This window comes from Hoplias malabaricus, chromosome 12 (assembly GCF_029633855.1).
Source record: "Hoplias malabaricus isolate fHopMal1 chromosome 12, fHopMal1.hap1, whole genome shotgun sequence".
NCBI classification, from domain to species: Eukaryota; Metazoa; Chordata; class Actinopteri; order Characiformes; family Erythrinidae; genus Hoplias; species Hoplias malabaricus.
This window is the reverse complement of record NC_089811.1, coordinates 22,762,665-22,790,148: the sequence shown is the minus strand read 5'-3', so window position 1 is coordinate 22,790,148 and position 27,484 is coordinate 22,762,665. Positions and strand designations below refer to the sequence as shown.

General features: G+C 37.6%; 1 protein-coding gene across 8 annotated transcripts in view; it reads left to right on the top strand.

Moving 5' to 3' along the window:
* The window catches only part of kdm6a (lysine (K)-specific demethylase 6A), a 60,220-nt gene that overhangs the window by 22,843 nt on the left and 9,893 nt on the right, over window positions 1-27,484 (top strand). For 4 of the 8 annotated variants that reach the window (XM_066686937.1, XM_066686936.1, XM_066686942.1 and 1 more), the window contains 13 exons: window positions 4,225-4,279; window positions 4,777-4,811; window positions 6,384-6,477; window positions 7,783-7,909; window positions 13,462-13,560; window positions 15,838-16,057; window positions 16,987-17,121; window positions 19,518-19,655; window positions 19,787-19,864; window positions 19,966-20,070; window positions 20,538-20,942; window positions 22,900-23,672; window positions 26,022-26,151. In XM_066686937.1, the coding sequence (XP_066543034.1) occupies window positions 4,225-4,279; window positions 4,777-4,811; window positions 6,384-6,477; window positions 7,783-7,909; window positions 13,462-13,560; window positions 15,838-16,057; window positions 16,987-17,121; window positions 19,518-19,655; window positions 19,787-19,864; window positions 19,966-20,070; window positions 20,538-20,942; window positions 22,900-23,672; window positions 26,022-26,151 (2,394 nt within the window). The remainder of the gene's footprint in view (window positions 1-4,224; window positions 4,280-4,776; window positions 4,812-6,383; window positions 6,478-7,782; window positions 7,910-13,461; window positions 13,561-15,837; window positions 16,058-16,986; window positions 17,122-19,517; window positions 19,656-19,786; window positions 19,865-19,965; window positions 20,071-20,537; window positions 20,943-22,899; window positions 23,673-26,021; window positions 26,152-27,484) is intronic. The other 4 variants (XM_066686941.1, XM_066686939.1, XM_066686940.1 and 1 more) reach the window with 3 other exon arrangements.

Below are 27,484 nucleotides of genomic sequence, written 5' to 3'. Positions count from 1 at the left end.
TGGTGTCATTTAACCATAGCTGAGACCTTAGCTTAGGCTGCCTGGTTTTTAAAGGGGCTATATCCTCCAGTTTGGAGGAGTGTAACAAACGGACCAAATTTTCTAAATTCTGCAAGGCAGTGTCAGCTACAAGAGGGTTCATGGAGGACCAGTTTGAGCACGCATTTGCAAACTGAATTCATGAATGACATTCTGAGATTCTAGGTTTAAGGGTTTTAACATGATAAAATAGCACAGAATGCAATAGATCCATAGTCAGAAAAGCTGGGATTCTCAATGACGGTATTACTGCGTTAATTCCAAAGGAATAAAATAAGGTCAAGTGTATGGCCACATTCATGAATAGGCCAATGTACTTATTGAATCAAGAATTTGAATAAGCTCATTGACCAAACATTTATATGGACAACAAATGTGGATGTTAAAATGCTGATCCTGTGTAGTTTTATCAGATAGTAAGGCATCATAAGTCAGAGAAATCATTTTTAAAAATTCTTATTTGCTTTTGCTTTTCAGTCAAAATTAGTAAGTTCATGGAAGATAAAGTCATTTAGGATCAAAGTTTTATTTGTAAGTGAATTTATGTTGACAAGAACCGTCGTCACATCAGTATATGCGGTTTCTATTTGGGGTGTGAATTCCAGCTTCCGTAGACTGGGGTGATCCACTTCACTGATGCAGATGCGAGGTCTCAGTGAGAAGCAGTGAGCAGCTCGAGCTCTGTATAGTATGGGAAAATGGCGCAAACTAATGAAACTCTGTTCCAGAGAGCACTGACAGATGCGATGCAAGTTGGCAATTGTAATGCATGTTTTGAGGAAAAAAAAAACGGAGATAGGGAATAATGGCTTGTATCCCTAACTTTGGATACAAGCTTAGTGAAAGCTAGGTTGGCTCTTGTTGAACAAAATAAGGCCTAGGCTACCTGTTTTAATATACATTTAGTTAGTACTATTTTTCTTTTGATCAACAACCACAACAACCCAGTGGCAGCAACATGTGAGCATAGTGTACCATTTTGTGTATTTTATAAATATTTGTGCTAGCTTTTGCCTTGCAGCAAAAAGCAGAAATAAACCCAAACCAGAAATGTGTTTAAGAAACAGTAACCTGCTCATGCAAAAGAATATAACCTGGGGCATTTTCTAATTGATGCCTTGTTTGGCAAAATGGAAACGAACTTCAAAGTTGAAATTGGTTCAATAGACATCTTTCATGACATCCTTACCAAAGTATAGTCATGTTTGCTCTTTGCACCCAAGTCCTCAGTTATATATTTAGCCCTGCACTTGTGGAGGAAAAAGTGATATACCCATTCATGCAGTTTCTGTGCAACGTATTCTTCCACACAGTGACCCAGAGCTTTAAAGGCAGGGTGTTGAAATTGTTTAAATGCAGTGAGATCGTTGGCATCCACAATCTGTTTACCTGCTTCAGGTGAATCAGTCAATTCTGTTGATTAACTCTAGAGCAGATTCTGGACCATTTAGCCCAGGTTGACTGAGTGAGCATGTGTTAATAACATGCTGGAGCTGCATGTGCAGCACGTTCTCTCTCTTTCTCTATCTCTCTTTTTCTGCTGAAGGCAGTCTTGGCTGGCTGCCAGCCCTGCTATTACACGTTGACTCTGTGTGTGTCCCACTTATGGGAACAAAGGCACAGCTCTGATAGGATGCGTCAGTGCACGCTGTAGCTGGTGTGTTCTTTTCTGCCGGCTCCCTCCACACAGTGCGGCCCATGGGCCCTACTTCTTTTACCTGCTGGTAAGTGCTCATAATAAGAAATGATAGGGCTTTTATCTTACGGTTTCATCACTTTTGTATGAGAATAAAAGTCATGTTAATTATGTCTATTTGTATTATTATTAATACAATTGGCATTATTTATTTACATTTTGTTTATTAGTTGTGAACAGACTTGTATGCTGTTGCATTGATCTCAATGGTATTTGAATTTTACTGTACCAATTTAGGTAGTATTACATTTTGGTACACTGTATTCATAGTCTGTGTTTGGTTTTGTCCTGCCACAGCTGGAGAACAAGATTGTTTCAGTGCCTAACATGGCCAAATGGAGAGATCCCACAATTGGAAAAAAATCTGCTATTTATTTATTTATTTAGCTGACTGGTACAACATTTGAACTGCTCCTATACATCTTCCTCACTTAAATGGTCTTTTTCTTTTCTTTTTCACTGGCTTCCTGCACTAAGGTAGTGCTGGAAGAGTCTACTACAAGCATATGAAATGTGTGATTTAGATGCCTGGAGGTTGTGTGTGTGTGTGTGTGTTGGGGGGGGGGGGGGGGGGGGTTGCACGTGTCTGAGTGTGTGTGAGAGTCTGGGAGTGAGAGAGAGCAGCGTGTCATCTCTCAGCTGCTGCTCTCTTGAATAGTAATCAGTGTTGGAGGGAGAGGGAGAAGCTGGCAATTCTGCTGCATTATCTTGAAGCCAGTTGAGTGCCATAGAGCTCACAGAAGATGTATAACTGCTAAAGGGACAACCTGTATATCACTGACATCTTGATATGTTTGGTAAGGTGTGCTTTAGTGAATTTATTTTTTTGTTTTTGTTTTATTTTTTTTGCATGTTATTTCCAGCATATAGACTCTGCATTGTTTTGACTATAAAGAGTGTGTTCAAAGAATGGTTGGCAGGTTGTAATAGGCTCAGATTTTGATCTGAATCTTTGTTGTTTAATAACAAGAAGATCTGTAACTTATAAATATGAAAAGGGTATTTATTCACTTCTTTCAATGTTGTAGATCAATTGGGCATTGGTTGTAATTTTCTGTTATTTCTCTTATATTTAGTCTTGTTGTTGTTGTTAATATTATTAGATGGAAATACTGATATGAAATGTGTGAAGAATATCTGCTTGTCTGATTTGGGGGCTGGGGGGCTGTCTTATGAAGAACTGTCCAATAGGATTTTGTAATTCATGCTCATGTCTCTGCCCAGTTGTTGCTATGCTCTCAGGCAGCTGGCAGCATTTTTCTTTCTACATAACTTGTTGATATATTGGGTTTCACTACTGAGTGAAAGCAGATTAAATCAGATGATAACTTGTGAAAGGGGTTTCCCTCAGGCTTGTGGACTAGATAATTGCATGTAGAATAAATACAAAACACAGGTTTGTCCTTCATTACAATTCAGCTAGAGGTTCAAGTGTTTGTATGCATCTTATTCATTTGGCCATATGGTACTAGACACTTTTGGTGCTTATTTGTACTTCATATTTAATGCTGTTGCAATTTGAATTGTATTTTATTGTAGTTTATTTACTGAGCTTTAGTCCCTAGTGTGTGTCTTCATAGTTTAACCAAATATCCTGCGTATGTAATGCATTCTCGTGTCAGCTTTTGCAGTACAAAATAGCATGCCCTCCGATAGTGTGATGACTGTTGGGTATGTTTCCTATGAGGCTGTAGTGTGTCTGATAAGTTAGAGGTTTCTGTAGGGGAAACTGCTGAAAGATCAGTACAACTTATTGTATGCGGGTGTAAACAGCCTGACCAAATTAGGGGTGGGGGGGGGGGGATTTAAAGCCAAAGCTTACTAATTAGTATTTTTGGCAGCATTCAAAATGTAAACATTTGGATTAATTCTTTTTCCAATCTAAATCTAGTCATTCAATTCAAAAGGTTTTAACTTCGTTAAAATGATAGATGAAATGTAATATTTAAGGCTATGTTTGTTTATTGGAGCTACCGAGAACATAGTAGGAAACATTCCCTGTCTGTTTAGTCAGGATTAAATACAATATTGCAGCTTTCGAGAGTAACGTTTTTAAAGTATGACCATATTATGTAGCTTTCTACATTGTTGTGGTCCAGTTTGACAAAGTATTTTGACAAGAAATTGTGCACAAAAGTAGGATGAATGGGCTTTTTGATTTTTGTAAGTCTTGTCCAACATTGCAGCTGTTACTAAGAATAAACCCAACAGTGGGAGCTGATGTTGAGTCAATAGTGAAAGCTGTTGGACTCAATTTTCAAGTCTTTACCTAAAGCCCTCTGCAGTGTTTTTTAACATCATTGGTCTTTTTCATGTTTCATAATTTTGAAAGATTTATTTAAGGTTTAAACATTTTTTAGATATTTAGATATATAAACTCCTAAGAGATATTGTGCCTCATTTATTTGCTGCAACGTGAAATGGAACTTTTGAAGTGTTGGGAATTAATCTATGTTGCCTCTGATCCTGTCTGTTCTCTCTTTGTACAGCACTTTCATCTGGCTTTGATTGACTCAACACCGTGCACTTTGTCCAAGGCTGAAAGTAAGTATGACCACATCACAGTAATTCTTCAGCTTTCTAATCATGTTATTGAAGCAGCATTTATTCAAGACCTAGCTTCCACAGTAGTCAAGATTAAAGAAGTGCTTACAAGACTTCCCTTTGAGGAGAACTGAAAAGGGACTGGCCAGATTTACAGGATACCTCTGTGATTCCATTTTTCTCCCCATTGCAATTTTTACACTCTCTGAGACTCCAGTTGCCAAGGAAACTGCATTACAGAATTCAGCCTTGTGCAGCCTTCCTCACCGTCGGTAATGATAGGCTAGAAGTGCACACAGGGTACACTAACCTTCTGCCTTTCTTCAAATGCATCATATTTGCAACTGACTAAAGAACCACTGCTGACTGCTGTGGATAAGGAACACACATCCTACATTTTTATCTTTGTCTAGCTGCCAATATTGCTCTAATGTTGTTTATTTATTTATTTATTTATTTGTTTTTTTTAAACCCCCCCCCCCCCCCCTATTTTGCAGTTCAGTTCCATATTGCTCATTTATATGAGATTCAGGTGAGTGCTTTCCTGTACATTTAAGTCTATTTTTATTTCATTCATTTGTGTGCCATTGAAATATATATTGACAGATAATTGATTTAAGATCAAGGGCCCTATTTTGGCAATTTTACTTTTGTGTATTACTATATTAAAATATATTATTTATTCGTCTGCATAGATGAATTTCACAATCCTAAAGAGAGATGTGTAAGATTTTTCTAAACATTATTTATTACTTAAAGCTTCTAGAGAAATTCTCCAAATTAGAACTAGCAAGATTGGTGATGTTACTTATGAATGAATACACTATCTGATATGAAACCTTGTTCTATGTAGTACTAAAAAGTACTGCCTTCTGGGATCAGACACAACAGTGCTGCTGGAGTTTCTAAACACTGCCCACTCACTGTGAGCTCTGTTGGGTACATCTATTTTTTGGTCAACCTTGTAGACGCAAAGTCAGAGGGAGGACACTCTTGGCTGGTTTTTGATTGTTGGACTATTCTCAGTCCAGCAGGGACACTAAGGCATGTTTATACTTGTAGTTTGATGTCTTTTACTGGGAAGTACATGGTTATTTTGACACAACAATGCCAGGTCTCATTTTGCATTTTGCATTTTGTGGCATTTCTGCGACAGCAACATGGCTTTGTAGACCAAGTGCATTTGCTTGTTGCATATGGTACGTCATTAAGAGAAAAATCAAGCTGTTTGGTCTTTATTTGGGGATTTCAAACTCTTGAGTCAAGGCAGCATTGGCAAAAACGTGCACTAACAAAACAGTGTTTTTTTTTTTTTTTTTGGTATGTCCGCTTCCCAAATAATTTAATAGTTTAATTGAAAGGAAAGGTGATATGATAAAGTGCGCCTCTGTCCCACCTGTTTTTGGTATGTGTAACAGATGTTACATTGCAAATCTGTTTATATTTACAAAACACCATCAGGTTGTTCAATGAACAAAATAGAATTGTTTTCTTTGTGGTTGTCAGTTAAATAAACTTCAAGAGAATTAACTAATCACATATTTGTTTTTATTGCATTTCAACAATATGTCCCAACGTCTCTTGAAATTGGGTTACTCTTTAAGTTGTGAATTTTCCCTTATATAGATCCCCTGTTTTCTCTCAATTCCATTATTTATACACACAAAAAGTCAGAGCATGTGCCAGATCTTATTATCAGTAAGAAATAGAAACATATTTGTATGTGTGTATGTATTTTAAATAAGCTTTAGTAAGCACCAAGACATAGGAGTTCACACACTCGAGGTTGGAAGGTCACCATAGAAAACAAACACTTCTTATGTTTCATGGGGCTATGTGTTAGCATGCTCGTCAAACCACTGATTTGTTGAGTCTAGTCTGTCTTGTCCTTTCCTAGACTGACCCTCCCCCAATGTCTGTGCTTTTTGCTATCACTCTGTCTGACCTGACTAGTTAAGTCCTTTCCTTCTAGACAGCACATATAAAGGCGGGTCATTGTGGTCAGTCTGATAGAGCTCCTTTTTTTTGTCCACCATAGAGGCCATAAAAGTGCTGCCCCCTCAGTCTGCTTAATACCTTCTCCTCTTGTTCCCTCTAACTACAGAAAAAGTACCGGGCAGCCAAGGAAGCTTACGAAAGTCTGTTACAAACAGATCATCTTCCAGCACAGGTGAAGGCAACTACCCTCCAACAATTGGGTAAGCTTTTAAAGAAAATTGCAGTTTGTGTTTGTTGGATGCAGCTTGCTTATTATGGCTATTGAATTTTTATAAGCTAAATGCTTTTATTTATTTATTTTTTTTTTTATTACTATTTTTTTACTATCATAATGAAAGTATATTATATTAAGTGCAACAGACGGGGTTCCCAAACTTTCAGAAGTTTCAGCATGTAAATTTTGACATTTTTTACCACTGAAGGCACTACATTGTGAGGGTATGAGAGAGGATGAAAATGGGCCATTGGGTATATTAAATTATTTCTAAATAGTTAATCTACTATACGTATTCAGGCAGGTATTTGTTAATAATCTGACCATGGATGAATGACTAGATGAAGCTGAACTGTCAAACATGCAGGTGATTAATCATGCATGCAACTTAAAGCACCTATTAATGGTAGATCTTCAGTGAAATATTTGGCTACTTGGTTTGATCAACTGTTGTAATGATACAATAATGATAAATGGTGTATTTTGTTACTTGTGAGACAAATGCATTGCAAATGCTTGATTATTGTATGAGGGATTTCTGAAGTCACAGGTGTTGATTAATTTTACTATGTCTGTGGTCTGTATCAGGTATGATTTGCAGATTTTGGAGCATTTATCAAACCTGGAACAGGGCAAAACGCAAATTCCAAATATGAGTATCCCTATTCCATAGAGTTTGCATGTTTGTCTGATGCAACATTAAAATTATGTTAGCTACACAACCTACTATAAAAAGCAGGCTCCCTGTGCCTTATAAATGAAGAGGGGCCTGTCATAAAACCATTTCCATGTTGCTCTAAAATTGTCTGCACTGGTTTGGTTGCCATGGTGACATGTTTTGGCGCAGGCGCTTGCCACAGGTGTTAAAACTCAGCTGGGATGATTGCCTGAGAGAGGCTGGGCATGTTGGGAGGAGGTGCTTTGTCTACACACACACACACACACACACACACACGCTCACACACTTCTTTTAAAGCCCTGTCTGAAGGGCTGAGTGTGCAATGGAGTGGGGCTGTTTGGGTAGGGCTGTCTCTTATGGGATCTTTTGAAGCTCTTAGTTGTAGGGGGGGGTCCCCCTCCTTCTGTTCATCTCATGTTTCCTCCCTAAGGACAAAGACTCCAAGAAAACAAACCATTTGCTCCATTTCAGGTGTAACCTGACAGAATTTATAAACCGGAGGTTTTGGTCAGTAGTGAAGGGATAGTATGTAGTTACTGATATTTTTCCCCCCACTGTAGATGAATGTTAAATGTGGTACTTGTCCTGATTTATTTTCTGCTTCTGTTACAGGCTGGATGCATCACACAGTAGAGCAGCTAGGAGAAAAAGCCAATAAGGACAGCTATGCTATTCAGTGTCTGCAGAAGTCCCTGGAAGCAGACCCCAACTCTGGACAATCTTGGTACTTCCTGGGCAGGTACTTCACATTAATCATTACTTTTTGTTGTTTTTATTTTGATGCTAGTTTGACTGTATGGGAAAACATGTGATGAGTGTATGTGAGGCTATATCTGAACTTTTTAAGCTGTTTTTGATTTGTTTTCGTTTGTCATTACTTTAACTAGAATATCTTAGGAACATCTAGGTTGTTGGTTATTAGTTTAGCACAGGTACGAAAGATATGCATTCTGGCTTCAAAGCGTTATGCATTGTCATGACTTAAAACTGATTTTTTCTTGAAGATTGGAGTGAAGTTTGGATTAATAGTTTTATCAGATGGTTATATAGTTTTAAGTTTGAAAGTATTGTGGTGAACAATTAAAGAAGAGGTCAGAATGGGCATAACCCTGTGTTGAGAACTGGGAAAACCTCACACATACTAAAGCTGTCCTGAATGCCATTTTTAGGGCTTTGGAGCTTCAGTTGCATAATTCTGCAAATATTTTGATATTCTGTGGGTGTCTGTCATTCAGAAAATCTACGTCTAATCCCTGCTTTAAAATCCAGAGTCTGTGCTGCAGCTCCCGCTAACTTACACACATGTGGTACGGCTAAGGGCACAGAAGTACACAAGTTAACCAGAGCTTCGTGGAGGTGGTCTGGTCTAATTCAAGGTGTAATGCTGACATAATGAACTGTAGCTTTGCCATGCTTCATTGAAAGTAGATTGTTATAGGGGTTAGGCTCTTTTTAGGCTTCATTCAGTACTATGCTGACAAGGCTGAATAAGGGTGGAGTGCTGGGTGAGCACTTTTTTAAATATTACCCCTGCAGAGCCTGAATACAGATGAGGTGGAGCATTGCCTTTATCGATAGCCACATTTATCCAAAAAAAACCAAAAAAAACCTGAATCTCAAAATTAAAAATCAAACACACACACGTACGTACGTAGTGACAAACAGAGCTAACAGGGTGTGCTCATATTCCCAAACATGCATATAAAATAGGGATGCACCAATATTGATATACACTAACCAGTAAATAGCACCTTGGTGTAGTCAACACTGATATTAATAACTGACAATTTTGTCTTTTTGTATTCAAAGCAGATTTACATTTGTTTACACCAAAATAAAATTATTTTTGTCATAGGTTATTAAAGGATAAACTTCTTAATATATTTCTTCAGAATTTGAACATTGCTGTAGTTTTTAATTGTATATTTAAGTTTATTAGGTGTTTTAAATGTAATTTTTAATGTATCAAAGATTTATTGATTGTTCCACATGAATGGTCTCTGTAGGGGTGTTTATTAGTGCAACATAGGCTTTTAATTTGAGAGAGAGAAGCTGTATTCCATAGCCTAGGCTGAGGCTAAGCTCGGCTGCATTTCTCAGCTGTTACGTCATAGAAGGCTGTTCCAACGTGAAGGATCCTACGTGTACAGCTTAGAAATGCAGTCTATGTTTGGAGCGATTTGGAGAATGCAACAGGTGTATCCTTCATGGCCCTCAGTTGCCCACAATACTCTGCCCGCTTACTCAACATAAACTAAATATGGTGAAAAACTGAGCTTCAGAGGTTTCTGTCATTTACCTTGTAAAGCTTTAAATAACTGATTACTTAACATTTTTCTCTATACCATATTTAATCAATACGTTTACTGAAATATTACAGTACTATAGAAAACATACATTTTATTTAGTAGTATTAATGTTTAAAATTGAAGCTCGGGTGGTTAAGGTTGAATTTTGTTTGTTTTAATAATTACTTTAAAATATTATTATCTTGCAGGATAATAATACCAAGCAAATACAATCTATTTTATCGTGCAGACAGTTCACTATGCGGAACTGCATTTCTAGCAAATGAAACAGTACCATATTACGGACTATATTTGCATTTCCTGAAAGAAGTTCATAGTGTTTGAAAAGATAATGTGCAGGCGTGTGTGTGTGAAACTGATAGTGATCGCTGCAAAACTATTACACCGATTGTGTCAAAGACACATGCTTCAGGCACAGACTTTGAAAAACAAGCACACAATTCAAAATTAGGATCCATGATCCTAATCACCACTTAGGTATCCGCTTGTTAAGTTGCGACATATAGACCTCGTGAAACGTCACGTCCGGGTCCAAACCACTGCTTAGTATAGACAACTTGGTGGTTTTGCGACCTTTCAGACCTTCTGGGGAGGTTTTTATTTTTATTTATTTTTGTATTTATTTATTATTTTTTTTGTGTGTGTGTGTGTGCGCAGCAAATCAGTGCTGGACGGTAACAAAGTAAATGTAATAGAAGGTTTTTTGTGTATCTGTGTGTTACTGAAGTATTTCCATTTTGGGTGATTTTATTTACCTTAACTCCTCTGCATTTCAAAGTCAAATATCTTACTTTTTACTCCACCTCATTTTTGAAAATCTGTCATTCCTTTTGGTTTATGTGTGGCTAAAACCATAACATGTCTGAACAAATCTCCCAGCTCTGCACAGCTCTCCATGCAGCGCCTTTGTCAGGAGATGGACGGATACAGAGTGATAAAACAAGCGATCCTCAAGGTTCTCTGCCTAAAACCAAGTAGTAATTATGATATAAATATAATAAGGCAGACTTATTTATTTTAACTGTTGTGCGCAATTGAGACTGTAAGTAATCACTTGTTTCAGTTCTTAGAACTGTTAAGATTTACAAAATCATTTGTACCGTTTAGTTGTAGTCAGAAATGGCTTCTATTCATTCATATTACATGGTTTTATGGCTCTGTAGATATCATTAATCGCTCTAAACTGAGGGTGAGAATAAGTTGCAGGTTTATTTTACAGTGTAAATTAACAGAATACTTGAAGCAAGGTCAAAATCAGTAATATTCCAAAACCTGAAAATTAGTATAGTGAGTAAAGTCCAATAAGCAAATACAAAAAACAAACCTGAGTATTGGGCAAAAAGTCAGAAAAACTAAACTTATTTAAGAACAGATGACTCAGTATTGCAAAAATAACTTAAACAATAGGCCTACTTTGCAACTATGAAGTTCGATGTGTGCCCTGAATTAGGCTTAATACTCAGGAGACAGCCACTTCTATTGGTTTGCAGGGGAAACGCTTTGGATGTATGTGACAGTTAATATAACATTGATTGTAATATATCTTTGGCCATTTTTGTTGTGTTCATCAGTGTAAGACAAATTAATGACATTCTATTAAAAGACTTGTGAACCAAGTGTGACATTAGAGTAGGGCTGGCCCCGAATATTTGGCTATTCAGATATTCGTTTTATTTTTCATAAATGTGCCAATAAAGGCAACCTTCCACTCCATATGTAATCAGCCTTGTCAACATTCTTGAACAAAGCCTAAAACAGCCTAATATGCTACAGCAACCTACTTGCAACGAAGCATGGCAAAGCTACAGTTCATTTTTTCAGCTTTTCACCTCAAATTAGAACACCTCCACAAAGCTCTGATTCATTCATATACAGGGTATATGAATATACATACCCTATATATATATATATATATATATATATATATATATATATATATATATATATATATATATATATATTCATATAGGGGGAAACTTGTTAAAATATCAAGGCATGTCTGATCACCTAAGACATGGCTGAAAGGCCTCAGACTCCAGGGGGTTAACTTAAGTACATGGTTTATGTACTTTGTCCAGCACTGCTGCGAATGTACAAATTGTGCTGCCAAATACACTTTTTTTTGCTTCTTTTTAAGTTTAATGTATTCCTTTTTCTGAACTCCTGAACTGAGGTCACACAATTGATTGAGACATTCTGCTTTATTCAGTTAATTAAAGGTAAACACGTTTTATGTATGACAAGGGACCAAAGGCACAATTTGACCCGGAAACAGCTAAAGGTCTCACGTGGCATCCCACTTAACCAGTCAATAGGATGTACAAAGAGTAGGGTCTGTTTAAACATTGTGAGGAGTAATAAGAGTTAAATTAAAATTAATAGGGAAATCTCTGATCCAAGCGCTTTTTTCATTTCAAACATTTAAAGCTTAGAAAATAGTTCCCAGGTTGTTTAACTTATGATTGTAAGGACACCATACTGTCAATTTGTGCGAAAACTGTGCAGATTAAGCCAGAATGTTTTATTAGGCATGTTAAAACATAGATGTGAAAAATCCACTGGGCAAATGGCGAATGCCATGCAGTCAACCATCCCAAGTGTTGGGCTTGAAACCTCTGTTGTCAAATATTGTATTAGAGAGTGGGAATTCTCTAAAATCTAAAGTTTAAAGGAATACTGTGTATTCTTTTTGGGTTTGGTGGACTTCCCTTGTCTTTTGTGAAATCAAGTCCAACACATTTCCAAGCTCTCTCTCTGTCTCTCATACTCTCTTACTCTCTCACTCACTCATTTAAAGAAATGAATGAACATAACCCAGGTGTGGATATGCTGAAATACTGCTAGCGTTACCAAACTTTTTTTTTTTTTTTTTTTTTTTTTAATGGCAGTGTTTGCTAAACATTTGACTGTTAAGCCTGTGGAATTTGTGTAATTGAGTAAAATGTTGAATACATGATAAAGGCTATGTATCACTCAATATACATTGGACTGTGTTTTTACAAACATAAAATGTAACTTTGGTGGAAATCTAGCCATTTCAACTACACAACAGCCAACAGAAAATCACTTATTACCTGAAATCGATGTTGAATGCCAATTAGCATTTGGTTAGCAGCCACAAACCCTGGCTCACGTATCAGTAACTCTCAAAAACCTGATTATAACACTTTCATCAACAAACTTTATTAACTAACACAGCAACACATCAAGAAAGTGCAACATGTTATTACTTATTAATCCAACAAGAAGGCAGTGTCTGTCTTGTGCCCTCATGTCTCTTTCAGCTCTCTCAGCTGAGTAAAGTCAGTTCATTGTTAACTCTTGAAGGGCCACTCTCACTCTTTTTCCTCCTTGCTCCAGCCTCTGCCATAATGCCTATAGTGGGGATACAGAGCTAGATTCTTCTTATAGCAAGCTAAACACCCATGAGATATGACGTAAAGCATTTCACAGTTCTCGTGAGAATTCTCCACCCAATCACTTTTTAGAGAAGCATTCCCAGAGAGCAGTGAAAAGGTGTTATTCCCCCTATTACAGAGGAGCATCACAATCCTTCTGAAGCTGTGATTTTAAGAGTAAAATACAACATAGTGTTCCTTTAAATTAAGTGTCTTGGTGAAAGTGTAAGGATTAAAGAAGAAAATGCTGTTCTGAAAACAGGAAGTCAGACCTTTTTCAGTCCAAATGGATGACGTTATGAACTCTAGCATTATCCATTCAGATAGAAAGGGGAGTGCTTTTAAGAAGTATAATAAATAACTGTAGTGCTTTTCAAACACTAGTAGTGACTTGTAGGTGTCAACCAAAGTAATTCCATAAGTTACCCTTTTTTTTTTTTTAGTTAAGGTGCCCTAGGATTTCATTTGAAATGTCACCAGAACTCACTTCAGTAAATTGCTTGTTTTGTTTTTCCTTTATTTGTTTACTTTAATAAATTTATTTTATTTCTGATTTTGTTTTTCTCTCTCCCCGTCTCATGTAGGTGCTACTCCAGCATTGGAAAGGTCCAAGATGCATTCATCTCCTATCGGCAGTCCATTGATAAATCAGAGGCCAGTGCTGATACGTGGTGTTCAATAGGGTAAGCATTATCTTGTACTGGTGAAGTTTGTGAACACACACAAGACTGTGTCAAGTTGTCTATCAAAGTAGCAATATTATGAAATTGCTGAAATATTGCTGTCTACTGTTGATATTAAGTCTTAGCAAAAGCTGTGTGTGAATGAAATGCTGAGGGCTGAGTTGAACTACTTGAATAAACCTACCAGAACAGTTGTTAGTTGTTTGTAACAGTAATCAAATCTACTTACTACTGTAGGGTAGACAGGTGTGGATACTGCTATTAAGACAAATTCATTTTGACCTTCAGCTCACCTTTACCAATGATGGGTAAGGGGCAGGTTTAATGTGTGTATATTAACTTAAAAATAATTGACAGAAGCAGATAATTGTTTGACTGATTTCTAAATATCTTAATGCAGAAGTTGATACATAGACAAACATGTATAATCTATGTATGCTTTTTAAGAGGCTAAAATTGTTCTAAGAGTTTAGACGTGTATTGTATGAAAAAAGAAAGGAACAGTTTTTGGGGAAAAAAAAAAAAAAAAAAAAAAATATATATATATATATATATATATATATATATATATATATATATATATGAATATCTCATTATTCTATATAAAAATATAGAGGAAAATGTCTGACATGGTATGATTTAAAAGCCTGGTGGAGCACTTCAAGCCTAGGTATAATCTACCATTGAGAAAATGCACAACTGACATGGCAACAAGGTGATATGTGAGGGCTTAGGTGTTCTCCAGGTTGCATTGTTACCAGTGGTACATTTATAATTGCATACACATCAAATCTATTTTTATTTTTTTATGTTTTAATTATTCAGGACAATACAAAAAAGCACAATAAGGTTTGCTCCCTGATCAGGGACTGCCTTGCAGTTTTGCTTAAAAGTCACAGCTTGGCCCTCCATGTCTGTAACCCACCAGTTTGCCAATTTGAGAATTACAAGCCTAAATCTGTCCAGCTTGTTGTAACCAGGGTTTTGGCTTACTTTTCTCTCTTCCCTTATTTGCTTGTTGGCTTAGCAAAGAATATTTCTTCATGGGTGGCATGTACCTTAAGGAAGCCTCATTTAATTTGAGCATTTGAAGCCAAACTGTAGCTCTACAACTGGTAATATATGGAATCTGTATGTGTGTGTTTGTCCTACTGGTTTTACTTTCATAATGTGATCCAGGGATGATGATAACACTGCAGTTATACAATCTCACATATCGAAACAAATCTGGCAGATTGCTGTTCTTAATTTGTTACTCAACCACTATCTTCAAAATGAATGAGACCTGGACAGATAAAGATTTGAGCATTTAGTGTGTGTACTATATCAATACAGGTGTGGCATTTAAAAAAAAAAAGAAGCATACAAACAAAAACCATAAATTTTGGACCAGTAATTGACCACCACTAATTGACACAAAATCATTAACCCTAAAAACAAGGATGTGATTCAGTAAAATATGAGTTATTAAACGGCCAGTCCTCATATGATGAAACAGGATTGATGCTGCACTAAATTGCTTAATATGAGTGATTTATTTTTATTGACTTACTGATATTTGGTTCCAAACATAAGCTTTGAAATTAAGTAAATGGTCCAAGCTATATTAATTACATCCAGCATAACCTGATAAAGAAACTGGCTAAATATTTAATGACTCTGTATTCTAAATTTATAAACATATTTATTTTTCATTACTGGTCCAAGTTGCAAGCAACATAACTGACATGGGCAGGTCTGCGTTTGTCTTAGGGTACCTTAGTACTTCTTGATATGCCTTGTGGTGCAGCATTTCATCTCTGTAAATTTGAACAGTTGTGTTTTCCTCAAAATGCAGTGAATTACATTTTCTTTCTGAGACTATGGAGGAAATAGTTGTCAGTCTTATAGCTTGTGAATATTTGCTTTTAGACTGGTGTGTCATTTCTGTGCTGTTAACCTTTTGAAAATGGTACCAAACACTTCTATTTTTAATTATTTACTTCAACGTTGTCTAATAGAAATTGCCTATTTCGTTCTCATGTATTATAAAAGACAATTTTGGTTAAATAATTGCTTGAAGATTAATGGATAAATCTAAACTAAATCCCTGATCCTGAGTATTTGGTTGAACTGGCTAACACTTGGGATTCAGTGTACCCAAGGTCTGCCTTTGAGATTCTGTTTTTTCTATACCATTCCTTAAGTGTGTCTCTACTTACTTTCCTTGATACATTTCTTATTCATATCTCTTTTATCTCTTTTTCCTCTCTTATTTTCTGCTGGCTGGGTCCTCAGTGTGTTGTATCAGCAGCAAAACCAGCCAATGGATGCCCTTCAGGCCTATATATGCGCAGTACAGCTGGACCATAGCCATGCAGCCGCCTGGATGGACCTAGGCACGCTTTATGAATCTTGCAACCAGCCCCAGGATGCCATCAAATGCTACATTAACGCCACTTATAGCAAGTCCTGCACCAACATCACTGCCCTCACTTCTCGTATTAAATGCCTACAGGTACTATCCCATTTTACAGTCTGTACTGATGTTAATGTACTTTTGTGTGCACTAATTACTGTGTAGACCATGTTTTTGTTGTTTGTTTGTTTTTTCACTTTTACTATGCTTTTATTCATTTGATTGCTAAAGTGGACCATTCACATTTCCTTTTATTGAAAAGATGTACAAATTATTATGCCTAACACTGAGGAGAAAAACAGGTTTTTCACAGGCCAACTTATTTATCAAACATGTATTTTATCAAAAAAATTTTTATCTGAAGTGGTTAAATCTATGAAGGTATTTTTCACAAAAAATGTCCTTATATTAAAATAGTATATCCCTCTGTCTGAGAGCTATAGCAGTATTATCTCAGTTATTACAGAGAGCCTACTTTAGCTTGTGTTCTCACTTTCAATTCATTGCCCTGAATTACGAGGTTCTAGCTTGGATTTGATTATTTTACAAAAGCCAGCTTACACATTCCCAGTGAAATTTTCAGTGTTGAAGTGTTTTGAACACATGCAATTGTTTCTCAACATTGTGGTTATGCCTTAGCCAGTTGAAATAAATCAAAGGAACTCTAGGGTAAAAGTTAAACTCCAAAGTTCCTGTTTTGTATACATGTGCTGAAAAATTTCATCATTATTGTTCAGAGAGTCTGCAAGGTTTTTTGACCATAGTGACTGGTCCTCTTTAAACAGTTACCATTGCTCTGTTACTGTGAATTATCAGCATTCAGAATGGTCATTGCCATGTAGTATTTGAAGACATAATTCCATTACATTGCTTGGAGTTGCTCTTCCTATTGATTACTATTTAGTCTGGAACTGTATTACATTTGAAACACCGTGTGCCTTTTGTCATAGCAGGTTTCAGCTTAGATAACAAATCTTTTATACATACAATTTTGATTTTTATTTATTTTTTTACACAATCTCTTCTAGGCTCAGTTGTGTAATCTACAGCAAGGTAGTCAACAGAGTAAAAGTAAAATACTCCCTAGTATTGAGGAGGCATGGAGCCTACCAATCCCAGCGGAGCTTACCTCCAGACAGGGAGCCCTGAACACAGCACAGCAGGTGAGATGAGCTCAGCTAGATGAGCCTGTAGACACACACTGTTCTACACCCTCAAAAATTCATGTTAAAACACACATACTATTTATACAGTCAAGCCCGAAATTATTCATACCCCTGGCAAATTTTGACTTAAATTTACTTTTATTCAACCAGCAATATTATTTTTGACCAGAAACGACACGGGCATCTCCCAGGAGATAATACGATGATGTACAAGAGGCATTGCTGTGTGTTTTGGGTCGTTGTCGTGCTGAAATGTCCACTGGTTCCCAAGGCCAAGTTTCTGTGCAGACTGCCTGATGTTGTTGTTGTTGTTGAGAATCTTGATGTATTGCTCTTTTTTCATGGTGCAATTTACTGCAATCAAGTTCCCTGGTCCATTGGCTGAAAAACACCCTCAAAACATTAGCTTCCCACCACCATGTTTGACAGTGGGGATGGTGTTCTTAGGGTTGAAGGCTTCTCCTTTTTTATGCCAAATGAAGGACACATCATTGTGGCCAAACAATTCAATTTTTGTTTTATCTGACCATAAAACAGAAGACCAGAAGTCTTCTTCTTTGTCCAGATAAGCATTTGCAAAGGTCAAGCGGGCTTTTGTGTGCCTTTTCTGGAGAAGTGGCGTCCTCCTTGGTCTGTGTCCGTGGAACCCAGCAGTGTGCGGTGTCCGTTGGACTGTCTGCCTTGAGATGTTGCCACCAGCAGAGCCCAGATTCACCAGGAGGGCCTTGGTGGTGATCCTTGGATTTTTCTTCACCTCTCTCACTATCCTCCTGGCCAGCACAGGTGTCACTTTTGGCTTTTTGATATGGCCTTATAGCCCTTTCCTGACTTGTGAGAGGCCACAGTGCACAGCAACAAATCAACTTCAGAGAGCTGCTGTTTTTCACCTGTTGTGTTGATTAAAACAGCTGTTCCCAATGAATCAGGGTAATTAGGATGCTTTAAAAGAGCTTGGACTATTTGGAATGGTATAGAACTTTGGATTTTCCCATAGACTGTGACAGTTTGCAAAGGGTATGAATAATTTTGGACATGCCATTTTTGTTCAAATGTGAATATAAGCTGAGAAATATTTTTTTCCACAATGATGCCTCTCATCGTAATATCTCCTGGGAGATGTCGTTTCAGGTCAAAAATAAAATTGCTGGTCGAATAAAAGTAAGTTTAAGTCAAAATTTGCCAGGGGTATGAATAATTTCGCTTGACTGTATATATCTATCTAATAAATCCTTAACTGGATATTTGTTGAATTTCTAGTTTTCTTACCACGTATTTGGACTTCAGTACAAATCTTAATTTTAGACATTATTCATAAGATTAATAATGGTGATAATTAGCTGTACATTTAATCATGGAACTCATCAGTACTGTTCACTCATTCACTTCTATAGAATTAGGGGTGTTCAGATGAATGCACTGTGACATCATTTGGGGTGATGTTGGTTGTATTGAGCAGGGGTGGGTTTTATTTTTTAATTCCTTCCCCAATTTCAATCTGTTTTTGTATCTTGGCTGCATTTACACTTGCATCATCCTGAGAACGAAAAATGGGGTGTAAAAAGTGGTCTCATGTTACCATGGTCTGAGCTGTCTTTTTTTTTTTGCCACTTTAATCTAGCACATGAACCTGGCACTAAGAAGTATATTGTCTCTGTCCAAAGGGAAAAAAAAAGCTATAGGTCTATAGAAGTCACCATAAGATTTTATGCCTGTTTATTTCACTGTTTATGTTGCTTTTTTATGCATGAGACACTCCATATACTGCATTAAAGAACAGTGTCATCTGAACATTCCATTACTGTTTAAAATAAACAAAACAGTATAGAATGACCACATGCAAAACAGTTTCAGTTGTTGTGTGGGTGTTTTATCATGTGTTGAAAATATGGTTATAACACTTGGTAGGATGAGTCACAAACTTTCTTTGTTCTTGTTATACATGGGTTTTTTTTCCCTCCTTCTTGGGCAACTGTTTGACACTGAAATGTTCGGTATTGATGCTTTAGTGTCAGATCGTGTTGATACAATGCTGGCTTTTATTGTACATGTCATTCCATTTCTTCTGCCAAGGGAAAAAAATCTTATACCTATAATTTAAATTTTGTAAAGTGTTTGATGAATTGAGTAAAAATATCTTTTTGCTTTTTTGTTGATTTGGAAGGTTATACAAGCAGCCAGAATTTAAAGATCAAAACATGTGAATAAACTTTTTATTAAATTGGAAATTGTATTTTGCAAGCAAATGTGTCTTAACACTACTTACTACAAATTTATAACGTAGTTTTCCACAGTTAACCTCTGGACATCCTAGCACATAGCTAGCTTTTTTATCAATGTTAAAGTGCTTGTTTGGTGATCGTCTCCCATCTGCTGTTCTGTACTCTTACCAACAGCAAGCATGTAAATCTAATCAACATAGCGAAGGCCAGGATCAGCTCCCTGGTCAGTCCCTGCCTCCACATGTGGTCTCCTCCAGCCAGGATGACACATCGAGCCCTGCAAAGAGGAAGAGGACCACCAGCCCATCCAAGGTATAGAGCAACTTTATTTTCTGACAGTTCTTAATATATTGGAATTTGGAAATTTGAAAATTCTCTTCAAATTTCCAAATAAATAAATAAATGCCATTACAATGGGTTTTTTCCCCCCCAAACATGCACAGAACTCTATACATTCTTGGCCACACAACCCAGTCCAGAACCATGTTCCTAACTGGTACTTATCTCCTCAGAAGCTGCAGGTTTGTAGAATTATTTGCATTTTCTGATTTTTGGGCTCTATAGTATACAGAGTAGAGTTGATATAATGCATTTTTACCCCCCCCCCCCCTTATATGCACAGCTGCTGGAACATTTGAGGGTCAACAAGATAAATCTGAAGCCAGTAGAGCTGCAGATGTTGGAACAACTCGAAAAGCAGCTTGTACTTATGCAGCAGCATCAGCAGGTATAAGTGTGTCTCAGCCTTCATTATGTAATTATTGTGATGTGCATTGAATGTGTTCTCACTGTAATAGTCCCATATCACAGAAGCTTGTTTTACTTGCATACTTTTTGTCATATGGAAGCACTGTTCAGATTTAAAATGGACCATTTTTGTATTGTACTCACTTGAAAAATTTTGTCAAGAAATTTAATGAAATCCAAGTGTTTAGCTTACAGCTTGTTAGGCTCACCCATTCGTTTTAAGGGGTATTTGAGCCTGAAAAGCATTTGGAATGGAGGCTAGTTAGAGCATAGGTCTTCTTAAAAGCACATTAATAAAAATAACTATGGTAATTATAATTCAAAGATATCAACAGGCATTCTAACAGTTTACATAAAGTTACAGAATCCATTAGTGGATCTCAGGGAGAAAAACAACAACAACAACAAAAAAAAAACACATTGTATGAATCTTCTCTTTTGGAACAGATAAGGCTGAATGCTGTTGGAGAGTTGCGGCCCACTTTATCCAATGGCCCTGTAGCTGAACCCTCACAGGCAGATTCAAAGTCTCTGTCCTTACCACACCACCCACACATTGCTCTCTCCCATACCCCTGCATCTTTGCAGCCCTCTGTTTGTTCTCCCTCTCTTCAGCCAACGGCCAATGGACCTGTTGTTGGGAGCCCCACCCCCTGCAGCACTGCTGCTGGAGCCCTAGGTCACACAGAGAAACACTCTGTGGGCAATAATCACATACTGGGACAGGGGAGCAATGGAAATGTGCCTTACCTAGAGCAAAACGAACTACCTCATAAATGCACAACTTCCACCAGCAGCAGTGGCAACATAAACGACCTGCCATGGAAAAGCCAACATGCCAACTCCTCTCAGGTTAGTTAATACAAAATCATTCTAGTACCAGTGTAGTAATGTGTCTGTGTCTGCTTAATATCAGCAAAATATGCTGTCTCAAATCTCAAAGGGGTAAAAGGGAAGAAATCCTATTTATTTGTAACAGTTGTTAGTATTTTGTATCATACTAGAGTTCCTGTCATCTCTTACTGAAATGATGTCTCACACACGACTTTTTAGCAGCTTAGAAATCCAATTTATATATATATATATAAAATGTACGTACACACAGGGGTTGGACAATGAAACTGAAACACCTGGTTTTAGACCATAATGATATATTAGTGTGGTGTAGGGCCTCCTTTTGCGGCCAATACAGCGTCAATTCGTCTTGGGAATGACATATACAAGTCCTGCACAGTGGTCAGAGGGATTTTAAGCCATTCTTCTTGCAGTATAGTGGCCAGGTCACTACATGATGCTGGTGGAGGAAAACGTTCCTGACTCGCTCCTCCAAAACACCCCAAAGTGGCTGAATAATATTTAGATCTGGTGACTGTGCAGGCCATGGCAGATGTTCAACTTCACTTTCATGTTCATCAAACCAATCTTGCAGTCTTGCTGTGTGTATTGGTGCGTTGTTGTCCTGATACACGGCACCGCCTTCAGGATACAATTTTTGAACCATTGGATGCACATGGTCCTCCAGAATGGTTCGGTAGTCCTTGGCAGTGACGCGTCCATCTAGCACAAGTATTGGGCCAAGGGAATGCCATGATATGGCAGTCCAAACCATCACTGATCCACCCCCATGCTTCACTCTGGGCATGCAACAGTCTGGGTGGTACGCTTCTTTGGGGCTTCTCCACACCATAACTCTCCTGGATGTGGGGAAAACAGTAAAGGTGGACTCATCAGAGAACAATAAATGTTTCACATTGTCCACAGCCCAAGATTTGCGCTCCTTGCACCATTGGAAACCAACATTTGGCATTGGTATGAGTGACCAAAGCTTTGGCTATAGCAGCCCAGCTGTGTATATTGATCCTGTGGAGCTCCCGACGGACTTTTCTGGTGGAAACAGGAGAGTTGAGGTGCACATTTTATTCTGCCGTGATTTGGGCTTTGGGTTTGTGTTATGGATACAATCAGGGTTAGCACCCGAACATCCCTTACAACTTCCTCTTGCATCCACAGTTCATCCTGTTGGATGCGTTTTGTCCTTCTTGGTGGTATGGTGACATTCCCCTAGATACCGTGGCTCTTGATACATCACAAAGACTTGCTGTCTTGGTCACAGATGCGCCAGGAAGACGTGAAGCAAACAATTTGTCCTTTTTGAACTCTGGTATGTCACCCATAATGTTGTGTGCATTGCAATATTTTGAGCAAAACTGTGCTCTTACCCTCTGCTAATTGAACCTTCACACTGTGCTCTTACTGCTGCAATGTGCAGTTAATGAAGATTTTCCACCAGTCTGGTCCAATTTAGCCATGAAACTTCCCACACTAAAATGACAGGTGTTTCATTGCCCAACGTGTGTGTGTGTGTGTGTGTCCGTCCGTCCGTCCGTCCCCAGGGCCTTCCTTCCTAACATTGACTGTGTACACACTAAACAATTGTTACCTGTCTTATTTAATATATTTTCTTTTTTACCATTAGGTTTTGAAAAGGTGCCAAATGCATGTTTCTTGGATTAAAATAGTGTTTAAACTAATTAACCAACTAGCACGTTTTTGCATGCTACAGTATAATTGTGAAAATACAGGTGATTAAGTGAAATGGTTGAATTGAATACTTTTTTTCAAAGACAGAAGATACTTGTATTCAAAATGAGTGATATCACATGCTACAGATGGTATTATTTTAAAACACTTTTATTATAAATATGTTATGTTGTTTTGTGCCACATTTGCATGATGATGAAGGAGGCATTAAGGGTATCTACAGTGATTTTAATCTAAAGCTCATTCCTTTTATCTTCCTTTTTGGCAGGGGCTGAAGAAAAGTCCAGGTTCGCATTTGGCAGGTCCTAATGGAGAACAGTCTGTCCCTTCCGCTGGGAATTCTCCATCTACCCAGGCAGCCAGTATTGGCGTTCCAAATCAGCTTGGACATTCCGGCACGGCCAGCGGATCGTCAGCACAGGAGGCTCCTCTCAATCATCTTCCCTCTCCCCCTCTCCCACACTCTGCTACCTCAGGTGGACTGCAAGGTGTCACAGCCTTGACCAAAGAGAGCAAGCCTTCAGAAAATGGGCATTCCACGGGGACGCCTAACAGCACTGCCACTGCAGGACTGCCTAATCACGTCCATCAGGGCTTGGCAGATGCTGCTGCAGCAGAGCCCCGCTCACCAGGTGTACTTAGTTCAGACAATCCTCAGCTCTCTGCCTTGTCGACAGGAAAAGCCAATTGTAGTGATAATAGTAATGACCATGGGGTGGTGGCTGCTGGCACAAAGATTAACAACCTTCACCTGGCCCTGCACCAGGGCTCCAATACACAGGAAAATTCAGTGGCCTCTTCCCCATACTCTGCAATGTCTACAGCCACGCCCTCCCCCAAATCCACAGAGCACCACACCACCACCAACAGTGTTGGCAGCCTTAATAGCCCCAAACTCAATGGCAAGGGCTTGGAGGACTCCCAAAGTCCCCTGAAGGTGGATTCTCCTCTGGTCTGCTGTAAACAATCACCTACTTTGTTTGGTCCATGGTCCTCTGTATCCATCTACCCCAGCTCCACTGAGGTGCTTAAAGCCTGCAGGTAGGCACCACTGGGTTAATAAATGTTTTGTTTTGAAACATTTTCCTTCTTGCTTTCAATAAAATTGAGTACGTTTGGAATGACTTATCCAAAAGATTTTTTTTGGCACTTAGGAAATGTAGAGGCCTGCTTGTTGCTGCTTGTTGGTAGCAAGCCTGGAATTAAAGACTTGAAATACCAGTATTGCAGACAACTCAGCAGGATATAATGGGATGGAAAAGTTATTAGCCTTTTTGTGTGTCTGATTTGATCAGTAAGGGTTTTTTGTATGGTATTAATTTTAAATAGATTAATAAATTGTCTGTTTACCTTGATCAGCGTCATTGCAGTTGGCCAGCAATATGTGTGCAATATGGCAAAAATATAGTAAAGACATTTTGTTGCATGTTTTGTAGCATCTTTGATAAAATCACAATTAAAAAAACTCACATAACAGAAACAGATACTGAAACAATGCTTTTTTTTATACATTTTTTTTAACTGTAAAAAAAAAAAATGTACAAAAAGGGACAATTATTCTCAAACAATGTATTTATTCATTAGCCAACATGAGTAATCTCAGTCTCGTACTGTCACCATGAGAGGCTACCACCTTTTTATTTGTATCTTGTTGGAACAAACAATGAGCATTTTGTGCTGCTTTATTAAGAACAAAAATGTCAGCAGCTTAAACTATAAAACGTTTTCCCCAAGCATATTTCTTGATGCAGTTCTGGTTTTAAGAGTTGTTTTTAAGAAATATGAGCATGTCTGCCTTCTCTGGTAAAATGTTAGCTCTCTCCTGACTGATGGTGTCACTTGCTGTGGAAAAAGTCCACTCTGATGGTGTAGAACAGTGCTCAGCAACCATTTTATGTGCAAGATCACCTTTTGAAACCTGAATAAATTAGAGGTCTACCATCATAAATACCAGGCTTAGGCTAAAAAAACATAGCCCTATATGTCCCCATAGCCTCCAATAACATAAAACAAAACAGTTTACTTACTTTATTTACTTTATTCCAGAACTGTACATGCTGAATCAAATGTGCAAAAAATTATACATTAATAAACAATTTATTATTACAGTATTTACCATATATTTCCCTTCATAAGGGGATTTAGTCTGTGCATATCTCCTGCTTATACTTTAGTTGGGATCATTTTCTGATATAATTCTTTTAGCTTATTGAAATATCTATTGTTATTTAGGCAGCTGTACCATACTATAAAACACTTATATTAGCACATTTCCACAAGTTAGCACAACTCGATAGAACCGTCAGAGGTTCCGCCATGTGGGCTCAGACAGGGCAGAGACAGTACAGAGCAGCAGCGCTATTGGTCGCATGTCAAAATTTGTGGACACAAACCCTGTGACTGCGGCGTTATATGTTCCTGCTTAACTAGCTTGCGAACCACTGGATACAGCGTTTGAATGTAGTTCTAAAGTATTTAGCTCATGTTCTCCTGTCCCTGGCAGCACTGTCTTGTGGCATTTTCTACAGCTGCTCTCAGACACTCTTTGGAAGTAGAGCCAGACTTTGGACCACTTCGACCTATTTAACTAGCTGTGTGTGCTCTTGTCAAAGCACCTGTTGTGTGGGTTTTTTTTTTTTTTAAAAGACTTTTCGGTACTTGGTAATAGCGAGACGTTTTGGTCTGTACCTTTTTGGTATTGATTTTCAATACCCAGCCATAAGTAACATCTGAGGGCTTTAAAAACTCCAGCAGCACTGCTGTGTCTTATCCACTTGTCCTGGTTTAGCTCCTGAAATGTAAAGCCTCTTTTAGTTCAACCTCATATTGATCTGGAGTTTTCGCCTGCACTTGTACACAATCATGGCATGTTATTGTGAGATTTGCTCAGTCAAGCCAAAAGGAGAAATGTTAGGACTTTTTAAAATGACCAGTACTCAAGTCTCTCCCAAAATAAGTGTAATGTTTTGTAGAGCTACACACCAAGTTGTGCTGAAGCTTAATTATAATTATTTTGGAAAGGCCCATTATTCATTTGAACTTTTGACATTTCTATGTTGCATAAAATTGGAACCCCCCACCCCCCCCAACATGCACTCTATAGAAGAAAGCAGTTTGTTCAGCTGGAATGAAGCTACTGTTGATACAATTAGAAACTGACCTAATTCCACAAATATCATGTCTACTGGTGTTCTCGACCTGAAATCATTCTATATGTCACTATTTTTATTATTATTATTTTTGGGTTAATAATACATTGTCAACATGTGTAATTCCCACCTGCAAGGACTCAGAAAATAATAACTGAGCCCTTGCAACATTTATGTGGGGTGCACTCTAATGGAGAACTTAAATTTAACAACTTAATAAACTATTTGTCTCTTCATGCAGAAATCTGGGAAAAAATGGAATATCCAACTACAGTGTGTTATTGGATAAGAGTCCCCCTCCAAGGGTCCCCCCTTCACCATTCCCTCCACTAACAAAGGACAAACTCAACCCCCCTACGCCCAGTATTTATGTGAGTATAACATGTTCTTTATTTACTTTTGGAGGACTTCATGTAGCTGTAGTGTTTTGTTTCCCCTTTTGTGATATTTGAACTACGACTCACTAATGTATTCTTAAGTAGATTCTTCTGATTGATGTTTTAATCCGTATTTAGCCCCTTTGGACTTTCACGTTTACATGAACTGGATTATCTGTGAACATAATGGAAACCCTAGGAAGATTCTTGACAGTTGATATAGACTAGGCCTAGTGCAGGTTTTGTGGATTTATTAGGGGAGCTAATTTGTGGACACAAGCCGGAACATGTCGGATAAAGTTTACCAAACTTTATCTCAATCCAGTGTTTTCTCAAGCCAGACTTTTCAGTGCTGCAAGTGATGGCAAAAACAATTTGCTTTATTTAAAACTATGTATCTTAATAATTAAAATGTGATTTGTTTTTTATTTATTTTATTTATTGCACACTAAATATTACTTATTTTTTTGTAATATTGTATAAACCTCTTGCATTCATCACAAATGTTGTCCATTTGTGCCAAGAATATCATCATGTGTTGCAGGATTCTTTGGCAAATATTGTGTCCTGTTAGAAAATTAATGAATAAATGTTTAAGGTTATTGTGTAAATGAAGCACAGCTTGCAAATTTATTGCAAAAAGTATCTGCAGATCATCTCCTTATTTACATTTTGTTGGGTATTTTTCGATACAAACAAAATGTAGCTGTGTACATATTTAAGGTTTTGACAGTGGCTATATTTTGACTACATTTTATATATTTATATCGATTATATTTTGGACTGCAGATTATTTAAAAAGTCCATCAGTGATAGTTGCATGAGGCGTTACAGTCAGCTTGTCAGTATTGTACATTTTAGAACTTTAGAAGGCTTTTCAGTTTATGAAAGTAAGAACTAACTATTTAATGAAATACTGTTGCCATGGAGTGCAGTATAGTTAATTAGTCATCACTATGAAAGAGTTCAGTTTCAATACACAGACCTTATGCTTATTGACTTGTTTGGAGTTGAGATCTCTGCTTAAATGCATACAATATCTGTTTACGGGTAAAAGCTGATTTTAAAATTGCAGGGCTTCTGATTGGTGGCCTTCAGGGCTGCACTGTTTAGTGGAGATGAACTAGAATCAAATATAGATAACACTAAACAGTTTTCAGGCTTCCTCTGAAACTTAGGAATTGCCTTGTTCTGGACTAAATTATTGTGCTTTTTAAGCTTGGCTTAGCCTTTTCAAATGTATAGTTCCATGGAACAGTTTCAGCAATCTATATATAATATTCCCCTCCTGGTGCCCCCACTAGTGAAATTTATTTTTACAGCACTG